Raw genomic sequence first — 25720 nt, forward strand, 5'->3', positions numbered from 1 at the left:
AAAAAAATAGAAAGCACAAAGTATCAACAGTTGAATACATAATCTGTAATAGGAACAGATTTTCTACTACTATAGTTCTAAAATTTATGTAGTCCTATAAATAGCAGCAGATTTCTATGTTATTCTAGAACATAGAGGCCATCAGGGTATAGGTCAGTAGTAGCAGACATCTGACATTGTAAGTCTCCCACCCTGAGGCAGGATATGGCCTCCTTTCTTATAGATGAAAATGTTTGGACTAGAAGTCTAAGGGAAGATGAAGAATGGGACTAGTGTCACCATCACACAGAAGCAGGGACCAACCATCCCTGCTATAGAAGCCAAGCCAAGCCGAGCTCAGCTGGGTATCCGGAAAGAAGAGATGACATGTTCATCAAAATCATGCTCATATGTGAAAATTCAACTGTTGGGTCATTGCTACCTGAGGATGTTTAGGCTGAAAGAAAAATCACCACCAACAACTAGAACAGATGATCTGTAAAAATGTCTACCCTGACTCTACAATCTGTAATTGCACAGTTCTCATTTCCATTCCCTTCCAAATTAAGATTTTGTCAAATACAAAAGCCACTCAGTGGAAATGCAAGTGAAAAATAAAAATCTGTCTTCTTTCCTCCTGGCCAGGAACTAGAACATGAAACAAATCATATTGCAGGGACAGACAGTGACAGAGAAACCAAGAATACTAATGAGTCAGAGGAAGCTTGGGGAAAGGGGTGGTTCCCTTGGAGATTTGAGATTTAAGTTCTAGTAGTGAGTTCTGGAACATGTGGAAGCAGATGTGAGGGTTCTTGGAAAAGCAAAGAGACAGTTATTCAAGGTTGTGTTCAATGTTAGACACCTAAGAAAATATGTTTTACATAATCCTAGAAAGGTGACAAAGGAATTTTAGCCACTTTAATATATTTTCCCTTTCAAACCAATGGTAAGAAAAACAAGACCCAGAAACTTGAAAGTTTGTAAGATGTAGTAATTCTGTCCATCCTTTAATATAACTAATTGTCTTTGGTTATTAAACAAGATCACTTTAGCCAGAACAGATTCAAAGTATTTGGTTTGTTGCAATAAACCCTGATTATAGAATTTTTTTAACAGAGTACCCAGTTGTTCAGATTACCAGGGTATAATTATTTGCTTGTTTATTTCTTTAAACACTAATTGCCTTGGGGAAAAAAAACGATAGAAGCATTACAGTATTCTCAGAGAAAAAATATAGAATAAGAAAAGAAGGTTTTAAAATAGAAGGATCTTGGTTAACATATCTTATGCTGTATTTAAAAAAAAAACTTTCTTTTCATAAACTCAAGTGCTGAGGATAACTAAGTTTCAAAGTTCCCCTTAAAAGCAGTTTTTCAAAACTAGTAACAAGCCAAAAGTCATTTTCACTGAAGTCCACTACGTAAGTGTGAGAGCCCTCCACCCTTCCCTGTTGCGTAGCCAAATCACATTCCTTCTTTAAGCCACAAAGCCTGCCAGATTCCGGATTACATGGCCTACGGAGTGGCCAGCTCCATGAATTCCAATCCCTATTCCACTTTAGGACCAGCTAAGATTCTTTTTCTTTTTTTAAGTTTTTATTATAAAACTGATGTACAGAGAGGTTACAGTTTCATACATTAGGCATTGGATAGATTTCTTGTACTGTTTGTTACCTTGTCCCTCATACCCCCCTCTCCCCTCCCCCTTACCCTTTCCCCCCCTGAGGTGTTCAGTTCACTTACACCAAACAGTTTTGCAAGTGTTGCTTTTGTAGTTGTTTCTCTTTTTTTACCCTGTGTCTCTCAATTTAGTATTCCCTTTCAATTTCCTAGTTCTAATACCAGTATACACGGTTTCCAATATACTCAGATAAGATTACAGAGATAGTGTAGATACAATCACAAGAAGGTGATACAAGAACATCATCAATAGTAGAAGTACAGATACACATGGGATGTTGAAAGTAGTTACAACTGTGATATAACAATCATTTCCATAAAATGGAGTTCATTTCACTTAGCAAGTGATGTCAAGCCCATTTCAAAGACTCTCGCTTAACTAGTTTAAGATAACCAGACATTGCTTTTTTCTTTTCTTTTCTTTTTTGGCACTGGTCCCAGGGCTTGCACTCAGTGCCTAGGTGCTGGTCCTAAGATTTGGGGCACAAGATTAGTGCTTTACCATTTGAGCCACAGCTTCACTTCCAGCTTATTTTTTTGTTTTTTGTGGTTAATTGGAGATAGTAGTCTCAAGAACGTTCCTGCCTAGACTGGCTTTGAACCATGATCCTCAGATCTGAGCTTCCTGAATAGGTAGGATTATAGGCATGAACCCCTAGTGCCTAACTAACATTTTAATTTCAAGAGCTTCCCCACAGTTGAAGTCACAAGCTAGTAAAATCATAATTAATAAAAAGAACTCATGTCTTTCTCCATCTATGTTTTACTGGTAAAGCATATGTACAGAGTTGCTTTTGGCTACCTCCTCTCCTCCACCAATATTCAGGGTGTGATAAAATTTTATTATTTCCCATGTTTCCATCTCAGAGCTGTTGTTGGTTTGTTGTTTTTTTTTTTTAAATAACAAATTCAATCTTTTCTCCCCCCCTTTTTTTTTATTTGCCTCTGCCATTGGATAAATCTTTCCTCTTCTGTGGGTACTGGCTAGATCAGCTCATTTAGCTCCTTCCATGTCAGCCATGCTGAGATTCTTGGCAGAGAACCATCTAGAACTTCACTCACTGAAACCATGGAAGCCTCCCAGTACTGCACAGAGTTCTTATATTCCAAATACAAAAATCCCAAGAAAGAGATGGGCACACACAGCCTGGTTCTCTGCTCTGTATAGATTCTGCACAGAGAGTAGAACAGTGCATGCTGGACCATGAAGATGGTTGTTCTGGTGACAGAACCAGCATGTCCTCCAGCATGAGGAAAAGGAAAGAGAAAGACAAATGGTTTCAGAGAGCCCAGCCTTGCTGCCATTGAATTCCTGCAGGGAGAGAATTCTTTCTGGGGCCTTCTCGAGGTGGTTGGTACCATTCTACAATAAAACAACACTTCATACCATGCAGGGGGTGCTGTCTGAGCAACACAAAAACACTTTCAGGCTTCTTCCCACGCCTCCCCAAAACTTGTTAGAACTCTTACCTGGAAAGATGCTCAGACCTCTGTTTATTTCTAAGCTAAGGATCAGAGCACGAGCTGTGATGCTAAAGATTTGTCGAGGCGCACTGTTCAATCCGTCGGTAACCTGAAAACTAAAACCTCCTGACATTGCTCCTAGATACGAGAGAGAGAGAGAGAGAGAGAGAGAGAGAGAGAGAGAGAGAGAGAGAGAAGAAAGAATGTACTGGTCAGTTAGATAGTTCCACAAAATCCATCCACCTTCACCCTTGCGCCCTCCACACCCACCCCACACTTTCTTTGAAAAACAGCTCCCACCAATTTAAAAATGTGTTAATACAACTGCAGAGTTTGTTGAATCAAATACAGGTATATGCTACACAATGCAGTTTATATCAACAACAGACCACATGTGGTTCCATGAGATCATGTCACTCAGAGATCGCTCAGCCATCTTTGTTTATGTATGCACCCTCTATGACGTTCACACAATGACAAAATTGCCTGGCAACTCATTTCTAGGATATATCTCTGACTTTAGGTGAAATATAACTGTACTGCCAAAGACACAAAGTTCAGATATATCAATGAAAATCTAAAATGCAGATTCAGTCTGGGCATGGTAGCATACACTTATAACCCCAGCTAGTGGGCAGTAGAGACAAATAGATCAGGGTTCAAGGGCAGCCTAGGGGAAGTGAGGGATGATACCCTATCTGAAACACAAACAAAAGGTAGCTACAAGCTATGGCTTGTTGACTTCAATCCCTAGTATAGTAAAACAAAATATAAAATAAAATTTAAAATAACTAAAACACAAATTCCACCAATCCATGATATAATAAGACAGAGATATCATATCTGAGAATTTTTAACATATTCACTGTAATTTGTTATTTTGAAATCAAATTATAGCAGTAAAGTAATGCATAATTGAAATATATACATATATACATACATGTGTATTTCCTAATAATTTCTGAAATTCTGGCAGCTGAAAATCAAATCATTACACTTGAATTACCTATCTTAAGCTGACTATATTTTGCTAAGAGAGGAAAGAGAAGGAAAGGGAAAGAACCAGGCTTGCTTTCATAAAATTTCTGCAAGGAGAGAATTCCACCCCCACACTTCTGTCAAGGGATTATGAATATCAGTAAAGTTAAAAATTAACATGTGCAAGGCATAAATTGAGATGGACCCACATTGATCCAGTGTCTGAGAGGGCAAATCTGACTCACACAGCACCAGGCAGCAGTACACTTAGAGGCCTGAAAGTCTTTACATCATGCACTGGGTAAGACACGGCTGCCCTCTGGGACATGTGGCAAAGGAGAAAGCAGGCTCAGCCTGACTGCAGTTAGGTATGAGCACTCCCTTAAGACCACAGGTTAATAAAAGCTCTGTAGATTGAAAGCTTGATATCTCTCAAATCTCTGTTATTTAAATAACCCCTGAGAATTCTGATTTATCACCAACAAAAAGGTTTACAAATTGTTATTTTTTCCCAATATACTATGAGACAGAGAAAAACACAGAGAAAATTCAGAATCTGCCTAATTCAGAACTAAATGTTTTTTTTTTAATTTTTTTGTCCTAGAAATAGCTCTTTACATAAAAGAAATAGCTCTAGAAACAGCTCTTTTAATGAAACACAAAATCAAGGAGAGAATATCTTCTACCACTAGTACTTTAAATATTTTATAAGTCCCCAAACAAAAAGGGAATGGAAGCAAAGGGATTCTATCAAAGCAAATTCAGAGTTAGGCACGCCCGCCCTCCGCAGGGGGGTGGGGGGCAGTAGAGGGGGCTGGGGGGGGGGGCTTACCTATAATCCTCCTTCCCAATTTGGAGCCTGAATTCAGGATGATCACAGGTTGAAGCCAGCCATGTCATACACTCAGGACCCCTCTCAATCAAGAGCTGGACACCTATCAACCTGGCTATGTGGGAGACTGACATTGGGAAGAGTGAAGTTCCAGGGCAATGCAAGCAGAAAAGTCTATGATCACTCATCTCAACAGGAGAAGCTGGATGTGGTGTTGCATTAGCTATCACCCTAACTACAACAGGAAGTTAAAATAGGCAGATAGAAGTTCAGGTCCACACCAGAAGTACATGCCCAGGAAGGAAACAAGACTCTCAAAAGTAACCAGTGCAAAATTGAGCTGGAAGTGTGAAGGCCCTTAGTTCAAATCCTAGTACTGCCAAAAGACCACACACACACACACACACACACACACACACACACACGAAAGAGAATGAGAGAATATTATAGTGTGACCTAACAGACTAATCAGGATCAAAGAAAGATAAGAAAGTAAACACAAAAAGAGGGTTGCTTGGGTGAACGGATGTAATCATGCTATTCAGTATATACTGTGTGGAAAATGACCTATGTAACTCGTGGGCAGAGATGGGAGAGGGAAACTGGGGAAAGCAAAGAAAGGGATGACACTGTACAGAAAAACAAGGGTACTCCCTACCTGCTTTACGAAATGGTAACCCCTCTTCACAACACCTTAACAATAAAAATAAAATTACATTTTAGAAAATAGGGATGCCCTATGGATTTCCTATTGCATCTTCTCTGATTTTCTCCCACAGTTCTTTGAGAAAGACAGGCTTCAGTTAATCACTCAGCCGCTAATATCTTGGTTTTATCAACCTACATATATGGCACAGTGAATTACCTTAATGGAGGAGCACTTTGCAATATAAAATGCTAAGAGAGACTAATCAAACCTCAGACTTTGTTAGGGACTGGGGACAGACATCTGCACCCAGGGAGAACCAGCTGGCTTCAGCAAGACCCCTTTGCAGCTGGGATTCCAACGCAGTGTTATTAGCTGGCCTCACCATCCATTTAGAAATGTAATGGATTAGCCCTCATGCTAATCTGGCATTTCACTTGCCTTCCTGCTTTTCTAGGAGAAATTACCATCTCTACTTGCCAAAAGCAAATATTGACCTGACAATTGACAAATCAATCAACCCAGAGAGCTCATTTTTATCTAAATCCTTCATGGCATGTTTTTTAATATGCTCTGCCCTTCAGTGAGTGAGAGGAACTCCTAAAGAAAGGCCAGTTTTAGAGTTGGGCCAATCTTTCTGAGTCTCTGTTTCTTTATTTCATAAATGGGTTCATTACTCACAAGTGCTCAGAGGACTTCTGAGGATGATGTGAAGTAAGTGTGTGAAAGGAAAGAATCAATGACTCCTTTCCAGGGGAGGCAGAATAAGATATTCAACACTCCCCCCCAGGCTAGAAACAATATATACATGAGTAGGTTTAGGATAGTGTTACAACAAATCTGATTGCCACAGGTTATGGCCTACTAGTTTGCAACCAGTAGATGGGAACATTCACATAGAAAATTATTTTGGGATCTTGTGTAGTAAGTGCAAAAATAATCAGGACATTACTAGATTTAGATTTAGATGTAATCTTATTTTTATTTTCTTTACCATATTTTTTAAGAAAAGAATTGAAAGAGGCTGGGGACATGGCCCAAGTACTAGAGTACTTGGCTCATAAGCCTGTGACCCTGAGTTCAAACACCAATGCCACCCAAGTAATAATGGTAATTGGAAAAGCACATGTTCCTTCCTGCCCAATCCTGCCAGCTGCTACCAAGAGCAGCCTAGAAACAAAGGCAGGCCACCCTCGCAGCATGCCTGGGTCACCCCTTCTGCTGATTCCTGGCAGCCATTTGATTGATTGATTGATTGATGAACAAAAGGAAGCAGGAAAGGCCTTTAATAAGTAGGTCTCTCAAAAATAGTTACATTCATTTGGTCATATATTCAATCCTTGAACAAACACTTGCTTTGTTCAATGATGTATCTCTAGCACCTGGAACATTACTACCTCACACATTATTTCTTTGTTTTCTCATTTCTTTATTGTTTTGTGTGGGGTTTTTTGGAGTTTTTTTTTATTTGTTCTGGAAACCAGGCTTGAACTTAGAGAGTTAGAACTCTCACGTGGCTTTTTTCCTCACAGCTGGTGCTCTACCAGTTGAGCCACACCTCCAGTTTCAGTTTTTTGCTGGCTAACTGGAGATAAGAGTCTCATGGCTTTGTCTTCCCAGGCTGGCTCCAAACCATAATTCATAGATCTCAGCCTACTGAGTAGCTAGGATTATAGGCATGAGTCTATGGCATCAAGGTGTTTTTTTTTTAACTTGTTTTTAATTTACTATAAAGGTGATGTACAAAGAGATTACAATTACATAAGTTAGATAAAGAGTACATTTCTTCTTGGACAGTGTCACCCCTTCTCTCACTCCCAGTTTTTCCCTCCCATCCCTCCCCCCAAATTGTATAGTTCATTTTCAATGTAGTGTCTAGTGAGTACCACTCAGCTTTTAGATCAGTTGTTTGACAATTTTACTTATAAGTACCTATTCTGTACTGGTCACTGTTACAGGAGCTGAGAATACAAGAGACACTGTCTTTAATGTACTTACATTGTAATGGGGAAGACAGGTAAGAAATAAAAATGAATGTCCAAGTCAATCTCCTACGACAGGTAGTGAGAGGAAGAGATGGAGAATAACAAGTGGTCAGATGCTATGTCAGTACCTGGCAGGAAAAGGCTCAACATTTATAACCAGCTTTCTGTGCTGAGAGTCACAGGAACTCTCTAATGCTTTCAGTTACTGGCTTTCCCAAGAAACATTACAGCCTGGGCAAGTTTCTACATGGTTTTTGGGTTTTTCAAGTGAGCAACACTTATCTATACCTATCATTTAACAACTGATGGACACACATTTTTGTTCCGTGCTGCTTGGCTCTGGGACATACCGGCATGTACAAACACTAGTTGGCCCTCGTTGATTTGTGCCTGGGTAAAGTTCTGGATGCTTTGGCTGGGAAGAGACTTGAGAGCCAGATGCCCATTACTGGGTGGAGTGACGCAGTAGAGCAGGTCCTGCGGGGAGGAGTCCTCATCTTCTGCACACAGGTCACCTCTGGTCATCTCTGTGACAGAATTCACCCACACCTTCAAAAGAAGAGGCCCACATCTCTCTTGAGATCCTGCACCAATCTGAACACATTATTAAACTGATATCTAGGACACACACTAAATCAGTTCATCAGAGGTTTTGAAAGCATAGTGTTCCATCATTCCAGACAGACTTATAATTAAAAGCCAGATGAAATGCAAGGCATGTGTAAGTGTTCAATAAAAATAGTTTTCATATTTATTTAAAATGAACCAAAGTTAACACCTTTATACAGGATATATCAGAGGTAATGGTTACTAAACACCTTTTGTGTGCCTGGTACATGCAATAACCCGCGGGCTCCCAGATAACACAGAACCTACCTCACTGGGTTGACCTAAGAGGTTCTATTTATTGCTTTAAGATGCAAGTGATTTCATCAGCTTTTAAATAGTTGAGGGAGAAACATACATTGCACTTTTTAAAAATTCCTTAATTCTACTTGTCTATAAGGAAAACAGCTGCTTCTTTTTCTCTGCCATGTTTGCCATATTGATAGCTCCCTTGCAGAATGGCATCTGAGTCACACATGGCTTTCCACTTACATGTAAAGTCTATTTACATGGCCTACACATCTCAATTCAACAATTCATCAACTATTTAATTGAGTACCTATCATGTCCCAAGAAATGTGATGGGTACTTACAGTGTAATACTAAACAAACAAAAATTCCCATCATGGAGCCTATGTTCCAGCCGAAGAGGATGAGGACACAGAGAAGAAACAATGGGCATAATAAGGCAATAAATTACATCATCGGTTGAAAGTTACAACATCATGATGAAACTGAAGCTGTATCAGCGGGGTTCAGTCATGGAATGAATATTAGGGAGGAGGATCCTTGGAGGAAGGTCTGGAAGGAGGTAAGGGAGGAGCAGGTGACAATCTAGAGAACTACCTAGATAGAAGGAATAATGTAAATGTGTGAATGGCATCAATTACACAAAGAGCAGTGGAGATGAAATAAATGGGAGGAAAATAAGCAAGATGAAGAATTTTTTTTTAAGATAAACCAGAAATAAAACTGATAGTCAAATCCTACAACATCAAGCACTGCCTTTAGAACCTGGCCTTGACTATGAGTGCAGGTGAAAATCCATGTAGGTGCTCAGGTAAGGAATGATCTGGTATATAAAACACACAGCTCTTCTGGCTTCTATGTTGAGAAGAGACTGCAGGCATGACCAGGGTAGAAAGCAGGGAGACCAAGCAGTGGGTGACAATAATAATACCAGGGAAGAATGAAAGAAGACACAGACCTGAAGTTGCAGAGGGAGTAGGCCATGTCCAGCTCTGGGTGGTTTTAAAGGTTACTCTGATAGTGTGTGAGGAACAGGATGGGAGGAGGCATGGAAGAACAGGAGAAGGAAAGGCTACCATGGCTGGGAGTGGGGAGTTAGGCAGCTAAGAGTTCTTATCCACTGAAATGAGGGAGGCTGTGGAATAGAAGACTGAGAGGAAGAGCAGGAATTCTGTTTTGAATATGTTGAGTTTTGAATGCTTATTTGGACACTGAATCACATCTGATGGAATCAGGCTGTTCTGAGACATACTTCACTAGCACTAAAACAAGTGGTTTTATCACAAACTTAGTTTTCACATTTCTGTCTGTATTTATTTTCTTAACCACAGAAACACTATGTGCAAATTCCTGAGCTTATGTATCATCCTTTGCTTTCTGACTAATCTTATTCTCATCTATGCATTTTACCAACATGTTTAAAACTTTACTCCTAAGCCATTCATTAGATAAGCTGCCCAGTTGAAAGGAACTCATCACTTTGTAAAATGGGAAATTTAGGAAGTAATTTAATCCATGGTCAACCATCTACTAGCTGTCTAAACAGAGTTTGAGACTGGAAGTCTAAAGATATATACCTTTCTGGTGTTTTTATACACAGCACATTGGTGCTAGAGGATAAAAATCCACTCTGATTCCTTCTAATGCTCTAATCACTGATAGCATAGAAAAAAACTCCTTTGTGAGTCATCCTTAGCTTTCTGAAAGTTTGTAAATGAAACTACAAAGTAATTGTAAATAAATAAATATTCCCACATACCCCCTGAGCACATGTGTATATATGTGTATGTATACATGCGTGTGTGTACACACACACACACAACCACTCTGGATACATAGGCCCAAAAGAATGGTTAAGTCTTCAAGGGACTATGCTAAAAACAATACATGCCAATAGCAATAGCACTGTTTAGAATTTTTCTGAGAACTTATCTCCAGGTTGTTCACAAATATTTGATTTTGTTTTTGTTCAGTGACTACCTAGGTTCAAGTCATTCCTTTACTATTTCTACTTATGGAACCTTAGTTTCTCTGGGTCTTGAGTTCCTCATCAGTAATGATGAAGGTTATTTATTTAGACTGAATGATCTCATCTAAAAGTACTTAGAACTGTCCCTGATATATAATGAGCTTTCAATAAATAAATCTTCATCAGATTCACTCTGAGCATCTCTCTGTGTTGTCTCTCTGTCTCTGTCTCTTTTTCTCCTCTGTGTGTATGGTGTGTTTTGCTGGGGATCAGATCAAGCCCAGAGCCTCTCACAGGCCAGGCAAGCACTCTACCCCTGAACTACAAGCTCAGATGTGATTCTTTTTTCATATAACTTAAAAGTCATTCTGAGGAGGTAACAAGTTGGATAAGAAATGTGCACACTGCCTTACATATGAAACTGTAACCCCTCTGTGCATCACTTTAACAATAAAGAAATGAGAAAAATAGGAAAAAAAAGTCATTCTGGTTGTGATGACTGTCACTACTGAGGCTGTTCTCTAACACACACTGCACATTTTGTCTAATGCTAGCACTCAGAATGGGATGCATCGCTTATCTGTTCAATGCTGGTATTGTTGGGGGATGCTTCCATACCTGGCCATTTGAATTACACTCACCAAAGCCTCAGCACCACACTCTAAAGACACTGACTTTTAATAACCGCTGAAAATGCTACTCAGCTTAATACTCATATTATAAGGTGTTAGCATTCATTTAACCCAGTGAAAGATTTCTATAAAATAGACAAGTTGGCTTGTCTAAAAAAAAAAAAAGTCAAATTCATCTATTCCAACGTTTCACTTTTTTTTTTACAGTTTTAAATCAAACTGTACGTCTAATTCTCATTCCTTCAGGGACTCAAGCTAACTTTGACATGTGCACTCATTTCTCTTCCTGTAACTTCTAGACACTTTTTTCTACCACAGAGCACAAAAGAGCTGGACAAAGCACAATTCCCACTGCAGTTACATCACTGTGAGTATTGTACTTCCCACTCCCGCCTCTGAATACTCCAGCCTCCAAAACAAATAGGAAACTTAGCATGTAGTACCTTGCGGTTTTCATTTCTACTCAAACCAAATGTAGTTTAATTAGTAGCCCCCAGTGCTTCGGGGAGGCCCAGTACAGGGGACAGAGATTTCACATAGGTAGGGAGAACAACACTGAACTTGAACTTGAATTCAAGCTTTGCAGGTGATTAAAAGCCCAAGAAATCATAGTTCACAGAATAAATATCTGACAAAATCAACACTAGAAGCTAATATGATACATTTTTAATTCATCTTTAGCTTTAAGAGGATGTTAATAGGATTTAGAAACCTAATAATGATTCAATTTAAGTATTAAAGACCCAGATCTTTGTTTTTGGGGTTTGTTTTTTTTGTTGATGGTGGTAGGTATTCTTTTGGGGGGGGTGTTGGTTTTGTTTTAATTTTTGCTTTTGGGGTGTGTGTGTGTGTGTGTGTGTGTGTGTGTGTGTGTGTGTGTGTGTGTGTGTGTGTCCTAGGACTTGAACTCAGCTCCTGGGCGCTCTCCCTGAGCTCTGGTGCTCAAGGCAAATCATCTACTACTTGAGCCACTGTGACACTCCCAGCTTTTTGGTGGTTAATTGATAAGAGTCTCACAGACTTTTCTGCCTGGGCTGGTTCTGACTGAACCACAGTCCTCAGATCTTAGCTTCCTGAGTAGCTAGGGTTACAGACATGAGCCACCAGCACCTGGCCTTTGTTTTGAATTCCATGTGAGGTGAAATGCTTGTAAATTCTTTGTCCCCACTGTGTGACCCATCCAGGACCTTAGCTGTCATTGCAGTCCTAATTCTTTCACTATGTTTAACTCTCAAAAGTCTTTTTAGTGATAGTAAGTGCTTAACAGAACAAGTAGGGTTGGAGGATGTAGTTCGAAATGTATTATACTTGGGTAGCATATACAGGCACTAGGTTGGACCCCAACATTGTTAAAAAAGAAAAAAGCAAAGAAAAAACAGAATACAAATTACTTGTTCTATTTGAGTGTAAACAACAAAAAAAGACAAAACACAGTATTATAAAAACTTAAAAAATTGGCAAACAGAGCCCCCTCGTGGACACAAATATATTTTATCAAATTGGCATAACAATCACTGATCATGCTTAACACAAAAGCACATAGAGTAAAACGAAAAAGATTTACCCCAAACATTCAAACTCCAATTCCTTTTGGGGCTGCTGGGTCATAGGGGAGCTCTATGCTTAGCCTTCTGAGGAATCTCCACACCGCTTTCCAGAGTGGCTGAACCAGTTTACATTCCCACCAATAATGAAATAGGGTTCCCTTTGGCCACATCCCCTCCAACATTTGTTATTGTTAGTTTTCTTGATATATGACATTCTTACTGGGGTAAGATGGAATCTCAATGTTGTTTTGATTTGCATTTCTTTTATGGCCAGTGGTGTAGAGCACTTTTTCATATGTCTCTTGGCCATTCTCATTTCCTCATCAGAGAAGTCTCTTTTTAAGTCTTTAGCCCACTTGTTGAGGGGGCTATTGGTTCTTTGAAGTTTTGTTTTGGAGGAATGTAATTTTGGGCATCTACCCAAAAGACCACAAACAAGAACACACTAAGGGGGGCTGGGGATATGGCCTAGTGGCAAGAGTGCTTGCGTCATATACATGAGGCCCTGGGTTCAATTCCCCAGCACCACATATACAGAAAATGGCCAGAAGTGGCGCTGTGGCTCAAGTGGCAGAGTGCTAGCCTTGAGCAAAAAGAAGCCAGGGACAGTGCTCAGGCCCTGAGTCCAAGCCCCAGGACTGGCCAAAAAAAAAAAAAAAGAACACACTAAGGCCACCAGCACAACAATGTTCATCGCAGCACAATTAGTCATAGCTAAAATATGGAACCAACCCAGATGCCCCTCAGTAGACGAATGGATCAGGAAAATGTGGTACATATACACAATGGAATTTTATGCCTCTATCAGAAAGAATGAAATTGCCCCATTCATAAGGAAATGGAAGGACTTGGAAAACATTATACTAAGTGAAGTGAGCCAGACCCAAAGAAACATGGACTCTATGGTCTCCCTCATAGGGAATAATTAGCACAGGTTTAGGCTAGTCACAGCAGAGGATCACAAGAGCCCAATAGCTATGCCCTTATGAACACATAAGATGATGCTAAGTGAAATAAACTCCATATTATAGAAACAAGTGTTATATCACTGTTGTAATGACTTTCAACATCCCATGTGAAACTGTAGCTTCTATTGTTGATGATCCTCTTGTATCCCCTTCCTGTGGTTGTACCTGCACTATCACTGTATCTTATCTGAGTACATTGGAAACTGTATACTGGTATTAGAACTAGGAAAGTAAAAGGGAATACCAAAATGGAGAGACACAGGATAAAAAGACAAACGACTACAAAAGCAATACTTGCAAAACTGTTTGGTGTAAACCAACTGAACAACTCATGGGGGGAGAGGGAAGGGGGAGGGGGAGGGGAGAATGAAGGAGGCGGTAACAAACAGTACAAGAAATGTATCCAATGCCTAATGTATGAAACTGTAACCTCTCTGTACATCAGTTTGACAATAAAAAATAAAATAAAACCAAAAAGAAAAAACACACAAAAAGCTCCAATTCCTATTTGCAATTTGTCAAGACACAAATGGCCCCCATTCTACTGAATGGCCTTATAGATCTGCTGATATTCATTGGCTTAAGAAAATGTAATTTTCTTATCAAAGGTAAAAGAAGTGTTCTTAAAATGCTGGAACAGAGATTCGCGTTTAGAATTCTGATCTAGAACTCCCATCCAGAGTCCTGGTTGTGGGTCTCCTTTTACCTCCTCTACACCCTGATGGCAGGTAAGATTGAATGCTTGTGCAAGATCATCTGCTGTTCTTGAGAAAATGCTGGCTGAAAAGTCATAAACATCACAAAATCTGTAGGCCTTACGACAGTCACATTTGCAGACCAGCCATTGCCCCAATCTTCTTATCACTGTCTGATTTTGTTAATCCTTCCTCTGTGTGTGCATGTGTGTTTGTGTGTGTGCATGCACGCATTTGTGCACAGGCACTGGGGATGGAACTGAGGGTCTGATAAATGGGAGGCAGGACTCTACCTCTGAGCTACATCCCCAGGCTATCGCTTAATTTCTTATTTAAGTTCCACCTTCTTTTTTTTTTTGCCAGTCCTGGGGTTTGAACTTGGGGCCTGAGTATTGCCCCTGGCTTCTTTTTGCTCAAGGCTAGAACTCTGCCACTTGAGCCACAGCGCCACTTCCAGCTTTTTCTATATATGTGATGCTGATGAATCGAACCCAGGGCTTCACGTATGTGAGGCAAGCACTCCACCACTAGGACATACTCCTAGCCCTTAAGTTCTATCTTCTTGAAAATAAAAAAACTGCCTACTGCGCCAGGTCGTTGGACCAGATGAAGATGTGGTAGGACACTGTGGTTATGAGTTCAAATGATCCTTGCCCTCTTCCCTGCAGCCTGCCACAGCTCTCCCTCCTTCAACCTTGGGCATGCATCTAAGCTTCCCTGTGCTAAAGACTTCTCATCTTAAGAGGAAAAATGATATCCTGTACAGTTGTTGAGGAGGGTCTCATAAAGAGCTGATCACATCAGGCAGTAAACGCTAAGTATTAGTTACCAAATTGTTTGTGGAAACGATTATTATTGTCACTATGAAGTTCTCTGAAATCGCTGTCAGAAACAGTCCTCTCAAAATGAAATGTTCCCTGGAAAGAATTCGTTACCATAACTTTTCATGCGTTACTGCAAATGTGCTTTCACAGCCATTGTTTTGATAAAATGCATATGTTTTATAGATTTGCTTTCAGAAAAATATTAAGCCTGACAATTCTTTAATATTATTAAAGATGATCCATTCATGAAAACTCCCAGCAATATGGCCAATATCACAATCTTTCCAGGAGGCTCTTCTCAGCCCATTAGCCATGATTGTTACATATCCTAGTGGAAAAGGATATGAATTATTTTTTCATTGGGATTTCACACTCCAATTAAAACCAAACCCAAAAACACAGCGAGTAAAAGGATATCTTACATGTCACTTAGAGGTCATTAATTGATGACTCAGGTTTTCAAATTAATGGCACTAGTTCCTGGCCTAGGCTCTTTTCACCAAGTTGAAATAATATCGACATTAATAATTGATATTATGATTATGTTTTAAAGTTCAAGGCACAAAACTACATTATTTAAAATCCTTGAAGCAATCTAACTCACTCAGTATTTTTTTTTATTTTTATTTTTTGGCCAGTCCTGGGCCTTGGACTCAGGGCCTGAGCACTGTCCCTGGCTTCTTTTTGCTCAAGGCTAGCACTCTACCACTTGAGCCACAGCGCCACCTCTGGCCTTTTCTATATATGTAGTGCTGAGGAATCGAACCCAGGGCTTCATGTATAGGAGGCAAGCACTCTTGCCACTAGGCCATATTCCCAGCCCCCTCACTCAGTCTTGTACATAATGGCCAAGCAATGCTGTGATTCTCTCGTCTCTATTTCTTTTCTCCTAGAATTTTATAATTTATTATTTTTTCTTCCTTCATCACCGTGATGTTGGGCCACAACAGCAGTTCATGAAGTGACTGTATCAGGTGTGTAAACTAGGGGTGCAACTCTCCTCTCTCAGTCTCCTTTCCCACTGAACAGAACAAAGCTGAGCAGGCCTATACACGGGAAGGATTAACCTGGCAGTGATGAGTGATTGAAGGGCAAGTTCAAAGTTGAGGGACGCAATCCGACACCACTGCCTGAAACATGGGACTGACCTCTTACATGTTACAAAGTATCTTGATGAAGGAATATTTGAGGAGAGGGCTGTACATATTGTTATAGTATGCATCAATTCTCTAACTGCCCTGGGGTATCACTTTCTAGATACCCTGGTGCTTAGAAATCTTCATAGATGAACTCCTAGGACTTGACTGGACCCATAAAAGATCAGGTTTTCCCAGAAACAGTGATTCATATAAAAGCATGTAGTTTTACTAGATCCATGGCTTACAATGTTTTTTTATTTATATCTAAAATAAGGAATATGATTTATGCAGCAACATAGCACATACATATATGTTTATATTTGTATAGCTGTGTCCAAAATCCAATATAAATATACCTCAAATCAAAGTTTCAGAAAACAATACTTGCTCTCATTAAATACAGAGCATTGTGATAGTACCAGTTCTGTTCCATTCTATTTAATTTGTTTTAAAATATTGATCCCGACTCATAGGTGGCAATCTGCAATTTGAAAACACAGATGCAGATCACTCATTCCAAGTGTGGACTGCATTCAGGCTAGCCAGGTTCAGCTGCCACTCACTTCTGAACCTGGTCAATCCTTATTTGATTTCAAGAGTCAGTCAGTGAATTAAATGAGAACTCTTTTCATCATGTAGGTGGCACTTTTGGCAAAGTGCCTGACTCCTCTGAGGGGCTCAGTAAGTGCTGGCTGTTTCCCCATTATTATCTCTGAAAGCTTGATGGGACTAAATTGTGTGTCGCTGGGGGGTCATTATGCCTAGAAATCAGCTTTCACCATGGAGCCTAATAATCTATCACTCTTCTCCTCCCACCATCTGCTCCAGTCACTTCATACTTTCAAGCATACCAGGCTCACTCCAGACCCACTCCTTTTGTTCTGGAGTGTTACCCCACTAGGAATGTCCTTCCCTCTAATATTCAATTGAGTGAATCATCTAATCACTTTGTCCTTCTTCGTCTTTATTCAGGAAAGAGTTCAGAGAAGATAACACACTGCCTTTCCTTACAAAGATCTGAAGTTGTGTGACATTTGGGAACTTGACTGTTGAGCCATTTTCTAAACTGTCCTTAAATGAGAAGGTTTGCTGTATCTACAACTGTTGGTACAAACAATATGGTTTGTATTAGACACCTGCTTTCCCTCTGGGAAGTCTGAGATTTTGGAATGTACTATAGAGTACTCACCTGACTAAACTTTCCCCTGCCTCCCCCTAACTTCACAATTATATCAGACTCAGAATCAAATGGCTTCCTCGGTAGTAAATACTTTGCACGGGTTGTCACAACTTTCTGGATTCTTACATACAGCCTGTGCACCTTCACGGGAAAAGCATTCTCAGACCTTGATATACTGTCCTCTAGACTTTATTCTGGGGCTTTTTTCCTTTACTGATTTTGTTTCCTACTTGAAGCTGAAATATGTGTTAACTATGAGTGTGCTGATTCTGTGAGCCCTTGTATATCAACAAATCAGGAGAGTGGTCTTGGTATCTCTCATACACAGCCCTCTTTTCAAATGGTCCTGCAATATCAATGACTTCCACCTTCTTGAGTGCTTTGCAGAGAAATGTGGGTGACAACCTCTCCATTCACAAAACACTCTTATTGAACCTCTGGATTGTATCATATAATATGCCGGGTGCTAAGGATGCCATAGAGACTTTGCCATTAGACAAAGTCCATTCCAAATGAAGCTTACACTAATGGGAGGAGACAGAAAATACATTTTGTTTAATATTATAGGGTGCTAAGCACTAAAAAGGAAATGAAATTAAGATCCAGAGGCAGAAAATAGCACAGTACTATTTCCTCTGGAATAAAGGAAGGTTTCTGAAAATGTAGCCATAGTTCAACCAGGTTTGAGAGCAGCAATAACACACACTTATAGAGAAGTCCTCCAATTACGTGTTCTAGCATATGACTAGAAATCAATAAACTCCAAAAGGATCTACTCACATCAGTAATAATTTAAACAAAGAGGAAGCAATTTTGTCAAGTGAACTGAAACACCTCTCTATGGACAGATTTTCATGGACAGGCAGTGATGCAAATTCTCTGTCAATGTCCGGTTGTCCCAGACCAGAGAATATCAGTAATAAAGGGTCACACCATCACAGAGGATTCCATCTGAGAGCAAATGGTAGAGCACCAAGCAAAACCATCCCTTCCTGCGGCTTGGCTGCTAAGGAAAATAAAGTCCAGAGAGATGTTTCTTAAGATCACAAATACAGTATTTAGAACTCCAATCCCCTAATTTTAATCCAAACTCTTCAAAAAGAGAACATGTTTTCTTTTATAAGATAAATGAAAGAATGAACTCAGGAAGTTCTAATGTCAAATCACACATCAAAACTAGGAAGTTGTACACTTGCTGGCTTAAATGATCAACACCCAGAGAACAAGGTAACAAAAAGAAAATGGTCCTCACCTACAGATCTTTCCTTCCTTCCTTCCTTCCTCCCTCCCTCCCTCCCTCCCTTCCTCCCTCCCTCCCTCCCTTCCTTCCTTCCTTTATTTATTGCCAGTCCTGAGGCTTGAACTCATGGCCTGAGCTCTGTCCCTGGCTTCTTTTTGCTCAAGGCTAGCACTCTACCACTTGAGCCACAGTGCCACTTCTGGCTTTTTCTATATATGTGGTGCTGAGGAATCAAACCTAGGGCTTCATATATCCGAGGCAAGCACTCTACCACTAAGCTATATTCCCAGCCCTCCTTTATTTTTGTCTTGACACAACATATTCTTCATACGCTTCTACTAAGGTTTTGGGGAGGCAGTCTACACTCACAACCATGTTAGAATATATATTTCCCTAATCTTAAAGGAAGAAAGAGACAAGTCTAGTGTGTGCATTTTTTGCCTTACATTTGAATGTGGGCATCTTAAATGGAAAGGTATTGAACTAATAAAGCTGTGTATACAGTAGTAGTGCATCTTACAACTGAGGGAACCCTGAAAATGAAAGCTGGGCCCCACATAGACATTTGATTCCTTGTCTTAAAGAGGTTCTAGCCTTCTTCTTAAGGTTCTCCTCTTTCCTCAGCTAACTCCAGTCTTTCATCCTTATCTTCTTAGCGCTTCACCTCTTCATTCCTTGGATATTTCTTATTCTGTAGTTCTGCACTATGCAGCAAAACATCAATCCTTCTCCTGGGGTTCCTGCAAGCCTCATGTGCACATTCAACTACCATGCATCTAGTTCCTTAAAAGCCACGTGTGCAGGAGTAAGAGCAGCACAGAGGCTTTGGGAAGGTTTTGGCTTCTTTCTTATGACAAAAACATCCTGTGATAATATGCATGTAAAGAGGAGCTGAGCCAGTCAGGAGTAATAGGAAAGGTGGCAGAACACTAGATAGGGACAAACTTGGCTTCAAGCTTGCTCCTTCCCTTGTAACCACTCTATGTCCCAGTGCCTTTCCTTTCTGGTTAATAGAGTTCTGCATCACAGTAGCCCTTTGGAAAGTCTGTGAAATTAATATTAGTTACAGAAGAGGCTGTACTCTGTAAACACACAGTAAATGTGAAATTTTATAACTGTGGGTAACATCGTTGTTAACAGCTAAGATTCATCACTCTAGCCAACAGCTCACTCAGGTGGGAGCTCAGAGTGAGCTCAGTGGGAATTACTGCAGTAAGTTCCTGTGGGGGAAGGGGGAGGGAGGATGTGGACTGAGAAGCAGCTAAAAACACAAGAAGCACAAAGAATCTATCAAGCTCATTAACCAGCTATCAGGAAGGGCATCTGGTAGTACCAGGTCTCTTCCATACAACTCAGCTCAGACAGAACTGAGTTTCAGAGTCTTGTGAATACCACCAGATTGCTGTACCATGTTCTAGAACAAGCCTAGAGCAGGCAACAGATCCATGCCACCTCCATCTGCTATGCAAAAAAGTTTACCAGGAATCAACTCAGTCCTCATAAGACTCCCCAGTACTGATCCAGGAAACAAGCTTTCTACAATGATTTGCTTCCCTATGCCACTTACATATATGTTTAGCCTAGTTCAGTTTTATGTGTCCCCTAATTCTTGTCATAAAGGAAGAAACAGCCAGGAAGTCCTCAAGTATATAGGCTGAGTCTTTTTTGTCCCTACTGGTCTCCTTGCTGTTGGGTACTAGCTGTATTTCAGCTCTGAAGCTAATGCTCCCTAGATAGGGTGAGCACCTTAATCTAGACACTACCCATTTGCTTCCTTTGCAAAAGCTCTTTATGAAGTCATCACCCAGCACTGCAACAGAGCCACAGGGGAGCCCTCTTCCCATGGCAGTGATATCAGAAGCGGCTGGCCCCAGCAACAGGGAAACACTCCAATCAGAGGCCATTGCTCTCTTCTGAAATTGGGGCTTGAAGCTTAAAGTCTAGAATGATTACATGTTTTTTTAATGTAAACTTGATTGTCTTATTGCTACTTTAAAAAATGACTTTATATTGATTTTGGGGGAAAGAAAACCCACAGGAAGCCCCCAAACTTAACTAGCCAGCACTTCTGACCCTTCCTTTCCTGACTACCTGGATAAAGACCAGGAAGCAATCTCAGAAAAGAAATGACAAACCCTTTGGGTAAAACAACTATTAATTCTAAAAACTTATAGTGAATAAAGCTCAAAAGGAAATATAGTATCTATTCCTAGATGTGCTTCCTTTGTATAAAGAAAAATGATGAAACCCCAGCATGTTAACGTTTTTATTTATATAATTTACAAACAATGGTGTCTATCTATATATATAGATGCATCTACCTATCTATCTTTCTATTTATCTAGTTATCAAGATACATATGTATATAAATCACCCAGCCTCAATTATTTCATTATAGTAATGGGAATGTACCAATAAAACAGCCTACTAAGGAGAAGAATGGAATTCTATTGTGAAGGGTAACATTTTGCTTACATTCAAAGCTAATGTGGTCTATTATTAAATCAGTTGTAAATGTTCGTCTATATTATTCTTACTGGGTACTGGTGACTTGCGCCTATAATCTTAGCTATTCAAGAGGCCGAGACCTGAGGATCACAGTTCAAAGCCAGACAGGGCAATAAAGTCTGTGAGACTCTTATCTCCACTAACAATCAAAAAGCCAGATGTACAGCTGTGGCGCAAGTGATAGACTGCTACCTTTGAGAAAAAGAAAAAGCTCAGAGACAGCACCTGGGCCCTGAGTTCAAGCCCCAATACCAGCACCACACACACAGAAAATCATTCTGAACTGGTAGATTATATAAATAAGCAGACAGTGAGCCTGGTTAGGCCCATAGGTCATAATTGCATGCTCTTGATCTGGAGTGCTTCTTAACAGGATTTTACTGGCAATCTTAATGGAACATTTCTTATAGGACTTTCCGACACAACATTAAGATATTATAGCACTCTTAGTCCTTTGACATTAAATCCAGTAGTATCTTCTGGTCAATATGACAACAACAAAAATTCATCTCCATATTTTCTAGTCCTTCCCACCCAAGGACAAGCACTATCACCAGATGAACCTCAGCTCTGCATTTTCTGCTCTGACCACCCAACTTCCTTTCCATTTCTACAGAATCTTTTGTTTACTCTTTACTCTTCTAAGTGGTATAAACAAGGCTAAAGTTGCTTTAAAAAATCATATGTAGGAACATTTCTCTTAATCAGATGGCAAGGTAAACACATTCGGATTCCCATATCCAGATGACTAATCCACTAGAGGTTCTGCATGCAGAAGGCCAGAGATTCTCCCAGAAACTCAGCAACAACAAAGGAAGAATCAAGACAAAAGCCTCATCTAGAAACATGAGCAGTATTGAGGAAATTAACAGTTTATACTCTCATTTATTCATTCCTTCAACAAATATTTCCTGTTGCCTCTGAGTAGACACTGAAAAAAGAAGCACATATCAGTAAGTCATTGGCCTTGCGCTGTTCTTCTGTCCTGAGCCTGGCACTTAACTGTGATGGTTACCTCATCCTTGTAATAAAAATGGTGACACATATATCTCAGTCCTTACAGCTTAATAACAATGGCTTCTGGCATATAGTACTTATTGGTGGATATTTACTAGTATAATTGTTGTAGTTATTCTCCAAGCTAGATCTGTTCATGCCCAACTTTTTAGAAAATGGGTCATAAAGCATAAATTAAAAACAAGGAAATGTATTGAATGAAAGCTTCAGCTTGCTTGAGCGAACTCATGAGTTCGCTGGAACCATGGGTGAGAGGGCTGATGGGGCTGGAAACAGACCCCTGGGGCCAGGAGCTGAGGCACAATCGCCTCTTAGTGCCAACAGCAGAAACTACTCAGCAGATACTACCTCAGGCTAACTCTGTATCCAGAGACTTGCATCTGTAAACACTTGAAACTAACCTTGAGAGATTCTCAGGGTGAAGAGGGACTGAAACTCCCAGTCTAGCAATGTACCATCATACTATTGTGCAATAGCCTTATTTTACCCCAAAATAGTGTGTCCTATTTTTCAGATTCACTGAGCTCTAGTTATGTATAAGGATATATGAGAACCTTACATCATCTTAACATTTACTACCCACAACTTTGCCTCCTCCTACCTCCCTTCAACTCAAACAAGTGCAAATTTAGGAGGCAAAGAACTTGGTCAAGGTCACCTATCTAAAAGTAGGAAGCCAGGACTCTCACCCAGATCTGTCTACCACAAACCTGCTCCCTTACCCATCATGCCATCTGCCTGGCGATCACTGACCCATATAGACACCTCCTTAGCCCATCTTGAAAATTCCATGCTTCATTGAGGACAGTGTGATTGCTACCCACTTGAGAAATACAACAAGGAGAAAACCAACAGGATTCTTCATCATCTCCCAACAGGTACCCAACAGGTTCTGGTAATAAGTAATAGATACTTAAGCCAATGGGAATATGTCAACTACATACACAGGGACATTTTAGTATAATTACCAGTAATACAAATGATGGTAATGATCAGTTTGATAGCCCAAGATTCTCTTGTGAAGTCTAAAGCATGCATCATTTACCTGGAGGACCTTATTCGTTGTTATTACTGGAGTTTCATCATTTACAGATTCAACGGTCACAAAAATAGTTTGGGGAGCACTCTGTTTCCCAAGTGCTGAGCTATTTGCAAAGATGGTAAAATTGTCCTGAAGCTCTTCGCTGTCATCATGAACATAATAAATCAATTCTTTTTCCACCTATAACCAATAACAACAAAAATCATCAACCCACTAAAATGAAATTTTAAATTTTGATAAATTACTATAAAAGATATCCTCACTTTAAGGATCTCCTTAAAATGCAAAAGCATGTCCTCATCCAGTGAAGTCTGTGTCTGATAATCAGAGAGTGAATTGTGAGGTAGAGTATACATTTTCTGAAAAAACACTGCATCCAATAAGTGAATGCAAGGACTTAAAGAATGATTGAGGGCTGGGAATATGGCCTAGTGGCAAGAGTGCTTGCCTCCTACACATGAAGCTCTCGGTTCAATTCCCCAGCACCATATATATGGAAAACGGCCAGAAGGGGCTCTCTGGCTCAGGTGGCAGAGTGCTAGCCTTGAGCGGGAAGAAGCCAGGGACAGTGCTCAGGAATGATTGAGCTATGTGGTATAGTAAAGTGAATGTTGAAATAGAATCAGAAGAGTTGGGTTCAAATGCCACTTCTAAAAGTGTGGTATGTTGCAGTAACATAATTAAGCCTTCTTACCAATGGAATGCCACAACGCAGACTTTGCTCTCCTTGATTTCAAATGAATGATTTCTGAAGTTGCTGAATGCTTTGTTGTACAATCTGAATTGTCAATGGTTTGATCTAGGCTTTTAAACTTCTGTCCTTTAAGACACATTTACCAGGGAAACTATTAAGTTCCCTTCAGTATTTTTCCTGAGATAAGAATACATTAGTCCTTTATTTGTTGTATGTTAGGTAATTATCTTCTACCTCCTAATCCTGCTCCTTCTCATTTGGAATACATGTGGTGGGGAGATTCGTTCCTAAGGGAAACTATTAGTGACTAGCTACCATGTATTTCCTATGGACAAACTACCATCAAGTACTTTGGCATTGAATCATTCTATCAAAGAAGATCTCCCTGACTATAACAAATGAAAATGTTTTTATCCCTGTTAGATATCATCCTATTAGTTTTAATTCTGAAATAGTCATCCAATGACTTAGTTGCTTTTCTTGCACCTGTAATAACCACAGTTTTGATCAGAATGCCTTTCATGACTCTAAGACCCTGGTACAAATACTAAAGAGAACAGAACCAAAATCAGAGACCAAGAGAATTTTAAAGTGAGAGGGGGAACTTAGTTTTGGTGGATATGTGATCCAAACATATAATAGTAAACTCCCAAAGGAGTTGCTACACTTCTAGAAAAAGTTTCTGGGATTGTGTTTGTATTGACAAAATACAGCCAAATATTTCAACCATTCCAATGACACACTTTCTTTGAGCAGTCTTTTCATCTCTCAGAGGTGTCTCTGACAACAATTGAAAGTTCACTTGGGGTCTCAAAAGAAGTTTGTGGCCAGTCAAACATAGGTGCTACAAGGAATTCTTTGGAATTCATGGGCAGAGAAACTACAGATCATAGGCCTGACCACACTATTGGAAGCTAATTGAAAACAAACATGGAAAGTGGCACTGGTCAAAAAATGAGAAAAGGTTTAAATTAAAGACCCTTTATAAGCAATAGTGCTTAATTAGCAATCATCTCTAGGATAACATTCCTGGAGAAAAATATCATTTCATTGATGGAAGGACATGTCCCAAAATTACATGTCATTTAAAATATTAAATCTGAAGGCCAATAGAGAATGCTTTGAAGATTTTTCTGTGCCTAGATTTTGACAATAAGAAAAATACCTGCTGACTTGAAATTAAAGAATATAACAAACTTGAAGGAAACCTTGACATGTTATAAAGTTTTGGTTTTTCTAAACGTCAGTAGCCCATGCCTGTATTTCTAACTACTCAGGAGGCTGAGACCTGAAGACTGAAGTTTGAAGCCAACCTGGATAGGAAAGTCCATGAGATTCTTGTCTCCAACTAACCAGCAAAAAGCTGTAACTAGAGTATGGCTCAAGTTGTAGAATGCTAGCATTTAGCAAAAAAGCTAAGGGACACAGCTCCCAGGCCCTGAGTTAAATCCCTAGTACTAACCTAGCATATAATACTAGAGGTTTATGGTGTAGAACTACAAACTACTTCTGAAATTTTTTAACTAAATTAATAGAAATACTTCTTTTATTCACAACAAGAAAGCAAAATCTGACAAGAATACTAGTCTATATCACAGTTAATAGGCCTAATAGCATACTAGACTCAATCTAAGTTATTTTATGCTGACTGGACTTGAGATCAGAAGTTGAATGTAGTTCACTGATTGCAAGGACTCCACCACTTTGAACACTGATACCCTATGCCTGGAACAAGGTCTGACAGACTATGCACTCTGAAAGCATCTGTTACTTGAATGAGGAAACAAATGAGTAAAAATTCCCCTCATAACAAAATATCAGGTGAGATAATATATTTCTAAAAAATT

The 25720-nt window shown here is 39.7% G+C and overlaps 1 protein-coding gene across 3 annotated transcripts in view; it reads right to left on the reverse strand.

Annotated features, from left to right (window-relative positions):
• Positions 1–25720, reverse strand: part of Cspg4 (chondroitin sulfate proteoglycan 4) — a 78701-nt gene that overhangs the window by 36571 nt on the left and 16410 nt on the right. For 2 of the 3 annotated variants that reach the window (XM_048368093.1, XM_048368092.1), the window contains exons 5-7: positions 23183–23359; positions 7914–8112; positions 3129–3260 (exon numbers count right to left, since the gene is read on the reverse strand). In XM_048368093.1, coding sequence (XP_048224050.1) covers positions 3129–3260; positions 7914–8112; positions 23183–23359 — 508 coding nt within the window. The remainder of the gene's footprint in view (positions 1–3128; positions 3261–7913; positions 8113–23182; positions 23360–25720) is intronic. The other variant, XM_048368094.1, reaches the window with a different exon arrangement.

Source organism: Perognathus longimembris, chromosome 19 (genome assembly GCF_023159225.1).
Source record: "Perognathus longimembris pacificus isolate PPM17 chromosome 19, ASM2315922v1, whole genome shotgun sequence".
NCBI lineage: Eukaryota > Metazoa > Chordata > Mammalia > Rodentia > Heteromyidae > Perognathus > Perognathus longimembris.